Genomic DNA, 13,050 nt, shown 5'->3' with positions numbered 1-13,050 from the left:
ATCAACATTTTATAAAATAGAGTTTACCTTGTATTTTTTTTATACCTTTTGAATTTTTAATGTTCAAATAATTTAAAAATTTAAAAATTTATTAAATATTAATTGTTCTTGTTTGTTTATTAAAAACCATTTTAGCTTACAGTTATTGTACTTACATTATAGTACGTAATCAATTTATTTCCATTTTACATTGATTTATTGTTTCTTGCATATAAAAAGTTTAGATATCCTTGAAAATCACAACTTGATAACAGCTATTTCATGTAAATTATATTACATGCTACCATTTTATGTATTATATTATGAATAAACTTTATAATGCTGATTGTTAAATAAAATTTTAGTTTTAACAAAATAAAGGAAATATAAAAGAATCAATAACGGTGCTTTGTTGCATCAGCATTATATTTCTACTTCATCCATTTTCAATGTCTGCAAAAAGCATTAATAGTTTTAATAACGTTATTGTTCTTAAAAGTGTGAGTGATTGTGGTGGAATTATAATTATTACCTTGAGTTCAGCAAACAAAATTAAATTTATAATATTATTTTAAAAGATTGGAGTATTCACCGTTGATAAACTTCAAGTTTTGCAGCATTATCACCGATTCAATAAGCTTTTGGAATTTGAAAAGGTTTTTAATGAACTCGTATCGAATACAATTTCTTCTACCGACGAATGTGATTTTAAATGTGTTGTGTGGCTGTACTAGAATTAACCTATACCTATGCGTTTACTGGTCTATTTTATAAAAAAAAAAAATTACACTTAAATATTATGAAGCGTCATTTGAACCTCAGACGGTGATTCACATCGCGTTCTTTGTTGTGGCTGTACGGTTCTACCGCAAAAAAAAACATTTCCGTAAATACTGTAATATTATTATTTTTTATTATTTCACAAAAATCCATTTATTTCGCCCATTCATACGTTGTTTTTATTTTTTAGTTTTTGCTTTTATGTTTCTAATAATATATCACGAGATATCACATTGCCGGATTTCCTTTGCACAGCCCTCACTGAATAGTATATTGCCCATTTTGGCACCAGGCGCGAGTTTTTCCTCTCCTCTCTGCAGCCGTGTTATTATCGTTATTATTACACGTGTGAACCCGACGGGCGAACGGGTGGCGGGGCTTTTTATATTATTCACGGTCGACACGCAAAGCAATTTCGTCAAACCTTCATATTAAATTGCTTTATGTTCTGAAATCCAAGTTTCAAAGTCTTGCGGCCGAGTACATCGTGTTATGAGGAACTACCGAGTAAACTTGTAACTTCCATCCGATACCCGGAAAATAGTGAATTTAATATAGTTTTTCAGTTTCAATTCAATGGGAATATGAGGGGGCTGAGGTGAAAATAATTGTGAATTCGTTTTTCATAATCCCGTTGGTCGGAAACGCATTAGGGGCGCGTATAGATTTCACGGTACGAGTTCGATCGTCCTACTTTGTATGGTACAAACACACGCACCGTAGGACGATATGGACGGGCGTATAATATTATATTTAGCCGACTGTCAGCGCAACAGAAGCCGCGCGCTGCGCGAATGAGAATTTCACGCGAAAAACAACAACAGACGATTACCTATCATGTCTCACCACTCCACACGATCCTATATATATATTTATAAATCTGCCCCGACCGTTTTATTTACACATGTGTATAGTATTTTCGCACGCGAGTGTGTACACCATTTTATGCCAATATACCTCCTCGGTTGCGCAGGATTTATGAGCGTTTTATCCGCGCAGCTGGTTGGTAACAGGAATTCGCAGTGTATGGAAATCCGCAATAAAAACATTTATTATTATATAACGCGTGCGCGAAGCCGAAACATGCTGAGCGTTATTACTCTATGAAGACGACGATGTATATAATAAGGGGCCGCGGAGAACTATTCTTCAGGTGCAGCTGCTGAAACGTCACCGGATCGTAAACCCACAGGTGCAGTAGTACGAACGATTACAGGGCTCTCTAAAGACAAAAGTACCTCGAGGGAGGTAATTGGAATCTTTGCAAAACATTAGAACTGAACGTGCTCAAGATTAGAGCCTAAACGAAATGTTTTTACTACCGAAAATGTTTATACATGCTACACAGACAAATCTAATGTTCGTACATCACGTTCTAGAACATGATTATGTGTGTGTGTTTTTTATTTAAACGAATATGAATTTAAAGTATTATTTATATTTAAATATAAAATTAATTAATAGTCGTTTTAACGTAATAAATCATTCCAATAATTTCCCAATAACACTACATATACAAAAATGTTTCATTCAACTCTATTTTTAAAAAAAAAATTCCTTCCTGGTTATGACCTAAACCTATGTGTACATATACAGGTAATTAACACGAAAGAATACATTTTTGTATTATATACTTATTCAATTACGTTTTGAAACTTTTTCTGAAGTATATTTAATCAACAGCCTTTGGTATCCAAACGCATTAAGTATTTACGATTTATTGACCTAAGGAAGTATAAACTCGGCGTCTCATGAGCAAATAATTAAATATTAAAATTATACTATTATAGGTTTAAAGATGTAATTTACCTGTATGCCATTGTAGGGTTTTACTCTTATTTTATTTTATTCTGCGAAAATTAGATTGGTTTGGTCTGTTGATTTTTGTAAACCTGTCATTTACTTCCGAAGTTTTACTGAGTGATTGCCGTTGTCTTCTGTTCACGGGGGGAGGATATTGGTGGTGAGAAACTCATTTTCTGGACAATCTCCTACCTAATGAGTGAGGAACTTCAAGACCGCGTTCAAACCACATAACTCAGCCACTACGATATTTGACAGTTTTTACAATACGAAAAATCATGAAATAATAATTATCTTTTCTTATGTACATACTAAAATGCGTAGGCTTACGTTGATTAAGTTCTTACTATAATAACCGCAGTATTAATGACGATAATTGTATATGTCAGTTATCCTACTAGGTCTGTATGATTATAATATAATAATCGCATAATGGTCTTATTTGTTTATCTTGCAGGCGATGGCCAAAGCACGGATTCACCTGGTTTCGAGCTGTTCGATTCGGATAACGGTCATGATCTCACGTTATCACCACAAACGTTTACGGCTAACACCACAGCCGACTCGTTTCTAGTCAACGACAACTCAAACAGCATAGGTATGCCAGTCAACGAGTCCGACACAGGTATAGTGAATAATTTATTTATAATTTTAGCCGAAATTTGTACTATTTAAATATTGTTAAATATTGATAGATAGATTTTATTCCGTAGATAGGTTATCTTTGAAAACGCTTTTATTATGTATGTTATAATAAGTACCAACACATCTTTACGTCACAACAATAGTATTTTTATAAATAATTCAGTATACATATACTAACGGTGTACGGCAAAGAAAATGATTTTAAAGAAAATAACACGACGAATGATAAAAAATTCAAAAACTACTTAACTGTTTTAATATGTGTATATGCATACAAATACATTATGATATTTAAACAGCTACAAAAAGAATCTATTCTTATACAAAGATATTTACAAATTTTCCGTAGTTGTTTCCTCCTGTATTTTTTTTTTTTTTTTTTTTTACTATTGTTTAAAGGTTTCGCCTTGTCGTTCCTAATGTTATAAAAGTATTATGTTATAACTGTACAAATCGTAAAATACTCGATAGTTACAATGATAAAATATTTAAAGATGAAAATATATTATAAGTAAGGAACGGATTTATATGTAAGTGCATATCTTTATTAAAATAAGATATTTAAGATTCAATAAGAAATGTTCATGATTTAAATCATTCCTATTAAAATTATGCTACTTTAATTTTTCATATTTTTCCATATTTCACTAATTTGTAAATAATTTTAAACACAATTATACGATCAGCCTACTAATCCATTAATACTTAACCGTGAAAAACTTGAAAAATCAAATTATTAGACAATAGTAAAACTGTTTAATGAGTATGAGTTTACTCTAGCCAAGTGGAATAAACCACGAAAATTTACTTTTGTTTGTTGATAATGCAGTTCCTTATATGGTGAAGGCAAGGAAAGCATATTAAATATTTTTTATCCTAAGTTAATACATCTTACATGTTTAGCGCATAGTTTTCATCGTATAGCAAAGACAATCAGGGTAGAAGATCCTATCGTTGATTCTCTCATAGCTAATGTAAAAAAGAAAAATTTTGAAACCTAGTCATACCACAATTTTTAAAGAATTATACCCCGATCTTTCTCTACCACCCGAGCCCATAATTACTAGGTGGGGAACATGGTTGGTAACTGCTGAATATTATTGTGAATACTTTCCGAAAATTTAAGAAACTATCAAAATTAGATTCAGAAACTTTTATCGCTATTGGAAAAGCTTAAAATATTATGTAAAATGAAACATTGAAAAATAATTTAATTTTCATCTCAATGAATTTTAGTTTTATTGCACAAATATTTACAAAATTAGAAACAAAAAATATGACATTACATGATAGTATGCAAATTGTCGAATCAGCGATTGAAAAATTAAAACTCGTAAGTGGACCAATAGAAGATTTTGAAAAATGAAAATTCATACTGTTACAGAAAAAAATCTAGACTATATTAATTTTAAAGCAAACAATGACGTAATGAGTGGCAGACACCATTCTAAAAATTTAAAACTATCGCCTCCTGATATTATGTGCTTCAAATATGTTCCAATTACATCGGTTGATTTGATCATCGATCATTTAGCCATTTTAAAAATATTTTGAGACCTAAAAAGTGACATTTATTTTTCAATAATTCAAAAGAAATTTTAACAATTCAATGCGACAAATCATTTTGATAATTTAATAATTATAATTGTATATTTTTTTAATTACATTTTTTCCCACATATTTGGATGTTTTTTAGCACATATTTTATAAACTATACTTCTATATATATGAATATATTTCTGTATTTTTATCACATATAAATCCGTTCCTTAGTTATAACTTATAATCTAAGATACACCGAATAAAATACTACAATACACATTTTATAATAATAGTAATGATTATAATAATTTATTTCCAACTGAAATATGACGAAAAAAAGTGTTAACTATATATACGAGTGTATTTACATAAGAAAGAGTTCAATCTTATTAGTTGCAATATAATGATAAATTTAATAATTGTTCACTATACATAATTAAGATTAAGGATAATTAATTAAACAGCTAAACATAATACATTTAAATTATACATTTTAAAATCAACTAGGCACGAATATCTACTAATTACATTACTCAAATATGAATTTAATCTCAATATTAATATCATACAATGATTTTTCGAAATTTTTTTGTACTTCAAAAATTCACTGAAAACCAACAAATATATTAACTATTAGCATTATAAACGCATGACATGATTAACAATAGTTATCAATACCTAAAGTATATTACATCTAACATTTTTATGTATAAACAATCGTTCAGTAATATAATATGACTGTATAATTACATAGGCATAATTTGTATGATGATAGTATTTTATTCATCATATTTCATTAAATTATTACAATTTATAAAAAATGAAATATTTATTTTATATATATTTATATATGAAATATTTCAAACATAATTTTCAAATTATCATTATTATTAATAATTTATCAATTTATTTGTATAGGCATTGTATTGAAGCGATGGTGTTATTAAATTTTCATAATACATAATTCAATGTATAGTCTATATTTTCATCTACTTAGTATAAATCTCATGACATTATCACTATTTGGAAATTACGATTTTTTTTACGACTTTGGGGGATACTTTGATATATGTTTTTTTTATTTCGAACTGTATACCTCTCCAGTGTACCCGGTGCGTTTGATTACGAGTAAATTCTACATCACTTTTCCCTTCTATCCCTTTCTAGTAAACACATACATGTACTCACGCACATTTATACAGACTCACATAAATGTACACATACACTTATATACACACATACAAACACACACACACGAGCGCGCGCGCGCATAAATACGCATAGCTCGAAAACAACTGCCGGGGGAACGATAAATAAATTTGGGGAAAGTTTTGGTTTTGGCGCCCAACAACCTTGCCCCCCTCCCCTTAGTGTACCCCCTGCAAATCCTTAGTCCATGCGTAATTTAATAGTTTCAATCCCACCCTGATGGCGGCGGCAGCGGTGATTTAGCCCCATTCTAGGCTATAGAATAAAAACTCATAATTCACGGTAGTGCCAAATGTATACATGCGAGTGTATTAAACCCTCTCAAACACACCCCTTTACAGAAGTAGGTGACCTGTGACGCCACAATTTCTATACAAAAAGATTTTCGGTAAAAATACACATTAACAGTATGTTACGAGATGCATCTATACATATCATAAATACTTTTCATAATTTCGCATTATCTTTACTCTATTGTAATAATTATAACATGTTTAAATATGAGTACAGTAAAATAAAAATACACACTTCATACGTCAATTTTTAATAAAAATGAACTATTGTACATGAATAGGTCAGTTTTATTTAATTAATAACGTAATAAATATAGTTATAAACAATATAATTATAATTTAATTAATTTAATGAAAAACAAATATATATATAATCTATTTATGAGCAATATTTAATTATAATAAAATGTGCAAACACTTTTAATATTTCATTTCAAAATAGATTACAATACATATTATTATGTGATTACTTTTACATTGTTATTCATACAATCTGATAATCTCATTCAGTCAACTTTTTCCTGGCTACTTATTAAAAATAAATTTCAAAGAAAATGATTGACATACTGGTTAGATTCATAGGCCTAGCAAAACTTCGTGTTTATAGTATGCAAAAAAGCTATAGCTATGTAGCTATATGTATATGTGAAAAGTGAAATTACAAAGAAAAATAGCAACCTACAAAAAAATAGAATATAAATTGTTGTTTATATAGGCGTTCAGGGTATGTAGTTTGGTTAGATGCCTATGGTTAGATGTGCGGAAGTTTTAATATACACAGATAAGTGAATCTAAAGAAGTCAGAAAAACGAATTTAGAATGTAGGTATTTGTGTAATTTTAAACTGTTGGAATTTGTTTATTTGGCTGTCGATTTTCTCTACTATAGTTGATGAAAATTATTGAAATTTAAAACGAAAACATCGTATTCGATTCTTTTGAGTTTACCCTAATCTAATAAAAAATACCGAACAAAAACAAATAAAAAATATATGTTCGCTAAAATATTTTTTTTGGAAATATAAATCATATTATCCCCTTTTCAAAAACGTTTATTCGATTATCATTTAATAAAGATTTATTTATGAAATACTTTTATAATATTCAAAACAATGTTTTATTCATGCAGCAAATAAAATAAAATAAAAAATAATTGTTATAGCCTTTTGATATCTCTACATTATCTTGGTTTTTACTGTTTCAAATCGTTCAAGATATAAAATAATCTGAAAATATTTTTGGAGATATTTTTTTTTTTTTCATTTTGAAATCACGTCACTAAACTATATTGTTAACGTGGCATAAAGTACAATATTGCTGATTTTTAACGAAAAGTATGTTTTCTTTATATTGTATTATATTAAAATATATAATATTGTATTTATATATGATTTATAAGCATTTTCGTATTAATTATATGACAATGTGTTTTATAAAATTAAATATTGTAAAATTAGAAAATTTTTCCGTATGGCAATTCGAGTGGTAGAAAAAAAATAAAAACATGTATACGATTTCGTGTATTTAATAACATTATGTTTGCTTAGTTGAAAAAATAATTTAATTTGGCTAATGAAAGAATAAAACGAATTTTTGAATATAAAGCAACGGGAGAATTCAATGTTTTCCAAACGTAATCGCTGTTCCTCCACCAATCTCTTCTCAAGAAAAGAAAAAAAGAAAGATATCTATATAAGAACGACACAACACTTAGAGCAACATTAATTAATTAACGGTGACAACGTAGGCGTACTTTAGTGTGAAAATTTATTTTTAAACTCGGGCAGAGAAATATAAAACAACAAAAACGAAAACAGCATATACACACTCTATTGGCGGGACCCACGTGAATAAAACGAGCTGCTCTGTGAAAACAGGTCACGTTGAATGGAATAAGGGGACACATACACATATACTACTACAGTTGTGTGCACAACACGTCTTAGTTTAATTAAACGACAACCGTAGGTAGGCTAGTGGCGAGGGGCTGACGGCAGTGGCGGGAAGGCGGTGGCAGACAGGTACTTGAGTCCATTGTCAGATTATTCAGATTTATTTAGGTTATGTGCGAGCTTAACGGCAAACAGTAAACAATGATTACCGACGAGTTTAGCGGCTCGAAAGCCTACGTTGTTCGGAGGGCTTTTATCGTGTTTAAATATCAGGAATTGCCGGAACGACAATGCCCGAATCCAAGCACTGCGAAACGACAGTATTTCGGTTGGTATTCGAGTTTAGTGTGTGTGTATGTGTATGTGTATAAATTATCGGTACCGACAGCCCCAACACGGTGTGTGAGTTTAATATTACGAACACGACTAGAGCTCATTGTATTGGCGGTAAAACAATTTAAGATTCCTATGTTAAAAATGATTATTAGAACGTCGAACATTATTACTATTTGTTGAACTGCGCACCAATGCGGTTGAGCGTTATTAAACCCCAGAAGTAGATTAAAATATATATACATATTTTTAAAGTCTCTTTAAACGTTTATAATTATATTCCTACAATGTTCCGAAGTCGACTAAATACTCGTATGCTTATGAAAACTGTTTTTTTTTTTTTTTTTTAGTTTAATTGCATTCACATAAATATGTTCTCAGCGCTCGTATACGTGTACTACAAATTATTTATGGTCGGGAAATTATATTCAAATATAAATTAACCGATTTGTTATAGACAATGAATCGAATAATATTTATTTTATTCCTACAACGTTCTCGGATCATAAGTTAAGAGTAGATACTATAATTCTAGCTTTAAATATGTAAATGTTTAATTCGTTAATCACATATATTCAATTAATTTTAATAATAATTATATTTTCAAATAAAAAAAATCAATGTTATTTTATATTATAAAATAGTAGGTATATAAAATATTAATATGTTTTCAAATAATGTTATTTGTTAATAATTATCAAACGGCATGCGTTAAAAATATGTTTGGAACAATTTATTTTTTTGCTCTTTCAAACGTTTGATAGATATTTTATACTATTTAAATAATATATAATGTTCATTTTTATCGTTGTTGATTGGTTTATTAATATTTTTTAAATCTAATTACAACATTTTTTCATCTAAGTTATAATAATATTTCACTGCCTTAAGTAATCAGTGTGATAACTTAAATTTATAGTTTAGAAATATAGCAATTTCACATCCACATTTTTCGTTCTCACACTATTTATAAATTAATTGTTAAGTTCACGCTATTGGTAGATTTAACTTTTGGACAATTTTTAGGTATTCAGTATAACAGTAATAATCATGCACATATAACAAAAAAAAAACCTTAAACTACGTTTTAATAAACATATTTCTGCTATATATGTATTCCATTTCCATACTACGATTGTTCTAAATAAATAGAAGAATAATTATTTTAAATGATTTGACTTAATATTCCAAGTAGGAAATTATATTGGATTTGTCCAGAAAACGTTTCAAAGGTCTGTCCCTTGGTGCTTTTGTAAACTTTAGAGGAGCTGATGGCCAACTTATTCACGCATTGTGTATTAAAGGAAACCTATATCCAGAGGCAATATAATTAAGTTCTTTAGTTTCCCATTAGACCGAGTTCACAGGGATCTATGTTTTCGACCGGAAATAAATAGACTCTCGTCAGCACTTGGTCGTCTATTTAATGCTTTAAACTAACCTCTTTTGTAGTTACCCAAAGTTGCAAGCAACTTGCGTGCTTAATATTTGAAATAGTCCTTCCAATTTAATTCTAAAATATGTCAGATGAATTATCATGAATTTTAATTTTGTAAAATATTGAACATCATTATAATCTAGATAATTATCGGGTTAGTATTTATATTAAGTAATTAGTACAAGGAAAATTCTAATTTATTTATATACTATTCTATTATATTTTAACAATTTATATCTAACTTAAATATAAATTTATTTCAATGTTTTTTTATTTAAATCTGTTATCGAATTAACTACTGATTTTCAACGGAATGCATCGATATTATGTTAAGACTTTTAATTATCTTTTATTTTATATATATATATATATATATATATATATATATATATATACATATACATTATTTTTTAATTTTATCTATTACTTATTTTATTTAATATTCTGTTAATGTTATAAAGTACATATTTATAGTACGTTATAAACTTTATTACAAATTATTTGGAATAAAATGTATTTCATGTAACAAGTATTCTTCTTAACTACAACCAGTCAATTAATTTAAGACATCAATGTAAAATATTATGAAATTTTACAAACTAACTTATAAAACTATAATCAGTGCCATAGTAACCATGTATTGAACCCGGGGCTAAACTTCAAAGTACGCCCTTATGTATTTTTTATTTAAAAATATTATAATTACTAGATGTTATTTTCAATAATTGCTTATATTAACATAAATGACGCTGAAGTTTTTATAAATAAAATGTACAACATTTACTGATATAATTTTTAATATAAAACGCAAATTTTTCATTTTTTTCGCCCTCCCAAGAATTGCGCCCGGAGTGTAGGCAACTCATGTTCCTTTCTTTCTACAGCCTTGTGTTGTTTTTAACTACACACTAATTCAATAATATTTATTTATAAATAAAATTTTAATCAAAACCTAAACAATTAATCTATTGTAATATTTTCTCTATAATATTATGAATATAGAAGCAACGTACTGTTTAGTTATTTAAAAATATTAAAAACGCTTATGTAGTACAATTTTTCTTAAACGTAATCTGTTGACCTCTGGAACAGTTTTGAAGGAATTAAGAAAACATATCTTCCCGATACCAACCTTCCAGGACCAATTTACTCTTCATCAACTTTAAGCTTTCAGTCGGAAATATAAAAATGAAAATCCTTAATACCTCAAATTGTTTCAACTTTCATTCCCCGACTACACCTCCGACTAATTAATCGATCATACTTTGTACGGAAGAAATGCTCCGCAAAAGCAATAATGAGTCGCATTCCCCGTGCATCGTTTTATCGCCCGTCGAATGCGTATAACGCTTTTAGTTTCTCTAATAAAACATTCACCTGACATAATGTTTTTGCTGATCATATAATTCAAATTTGGAGTTTCTGAAAAGCACCACACATTAGACCTCCAATAAATGTACTTTGAGATCACATATTGGATTAAGTACGTTTCTATTGGTATTAAGGAAACCATACTTTATGTAATGGGTTTGGAGCCTAAAATAAGTAATAATTCTACAACTAGATACTCGATCTAAATCCATAATACTATATATTTCACATCCACATAGTGAAACCATTCATTTCATGAATTGAATATCCGGATAGTAAAATTCGTCCAGATCATGAATTTTATAGAAAATACATTATATGGACATCTATTTTATGAAATGGACAGTACCAATATACTATACCTACTCGTATACCTAATATTATGTACTTTGTGTAATTATTATAAAACAAAATTGTTATGTTACTTAGCAATAAATAATCAGTGTTGGGACTTATCTAGATAAATTATCTAGATAGATTTTTTGCCATCTTTTATCTTATCTAGATAAATAATGCTAAGTTATCTAATTACTTATCTAAGATAAAATTTTTACTTATCTAGATAATTGTCTGTATTTTTGCCAAGATTAGAGTTATTTTTATTCTTGTACGGAGACGTATCCAACAAATCAGAGATCATCAAAATCGGTCCAGCCGTTCTTGAATTATAAATTCTGTAAATAACCTGACTTTCTTTTATACATATAGATTTTGTATTCACAATCATAATTCGTGTATTATTAATAAGTAATTATTATTTCTTGGTATGTCATTTTATTTATATTTTCATGTCAGGAAAATATTTTTGGTATTTTTAAACTTAATTTCTTATTTTTCCATGGAAGTGAAATACTGGAATATCAATATATCATGATAATATGATACCATCGATTAAACGGCTTAGCATTGTATACACCCTGAAATAATTATAAAACCTGAAAAAGTAGTTGATGCATATGCTAATAAACACACCAGACGTCTTCAGTTATTGTAATTACAAAAATTATATTTAAAAATATGTTTTATTATAAATTTGTGTAATAAAAGTTAGTTATGTTTCTATATATGTTTCTAGTTAGTTATGTTTCTATCAAACACTTGTATTTTGATTATTTGGTTATGAATAACGACAGTTTTTTGAGATGAAAAAGTTATAACTAGGTATACTTTGAACTTTTTGTTTGTACCCCCCCCCCCCCCCCCAATAAGAAATTTCTAAATATGCCCCTGATTATAATTGAGTTTTCATAGATATTATTAAAATATGAAATATTGAACAAAAAATAACATTTCTTGAAAATATCTTTTTTTTTATCTAGATAAAAATGAAATTATCTTTTAACTTTATCTAGATAAATTTTGCATTATTTATTTCCAACACTGTAAATAATTATATTATATCATATAACATTACATTATTTTTTTATTTTATTTTTCATAAACCATCATACGTATATTATATATATAATTATATTTTATCAAAATAATTAATCGATTGATTTAAACATTTATTTATTTTTACATGACGGTTGATTATGACATAGATTATGACAATTATGTTACCATAATTTTCAATATCAATAAATATAATAATGTTTTATTCATGATCTTTATTATATGAGACTATGAGAAAGATATCAAAATTAATTTCAGTAATTTCACATCCGATATGATATGAATGTTTCCTTATCGGATATTCGGATGGCAGTTGACGGATACTTGTATGTAACTCCTAAGTTACAACAAATAACATTTAGTGAGTATTT

General features: G+C 28.2%; 1 protein-coding gene across 1 annotated transcript in view; it reads left to right on the top strand.

The window, feature by feature from the left end:
- Positions 1-13,050, top strand: part of LOC112683477 (zinc finger protein 541-like) — a gene marked incomplete at its 3' end in the record, with an annotated part of 248,287 nt that overhangs the window by 172,208 nt on the left and 63,029 nt on the right. The window contains exon 4 of the mRNA XM_025554528.1: positions 3,020-3,187. Within this exon, the coding sequence (XP_025410313.1) occupies positions 3,020-3,187 (168 nt within the window). The remainder of the gene's footprint in view (positions 1-3,019; positions 3,188-13,050) is intronic.

This window comes from Sipha flava, unplaced genomic scaffold (assembly GCF_003268045.1).
Source record: "Sipha flava isolate LNK unplaced genomic scaffold, YSA_version1 227_pilon_pilon, whole genome shotgun sequence".
Classification (NCBI taxonomy): Eukaryota; Metazoa; Arthropoda; class Insecta; order Hemiptera; family Aphididae; genus Sipha; species Sipha flava.
Note: the sequence above shows the minus strand (reverse complement) of the source record. Positions and strands in the feature narration are given on the sequence as shown.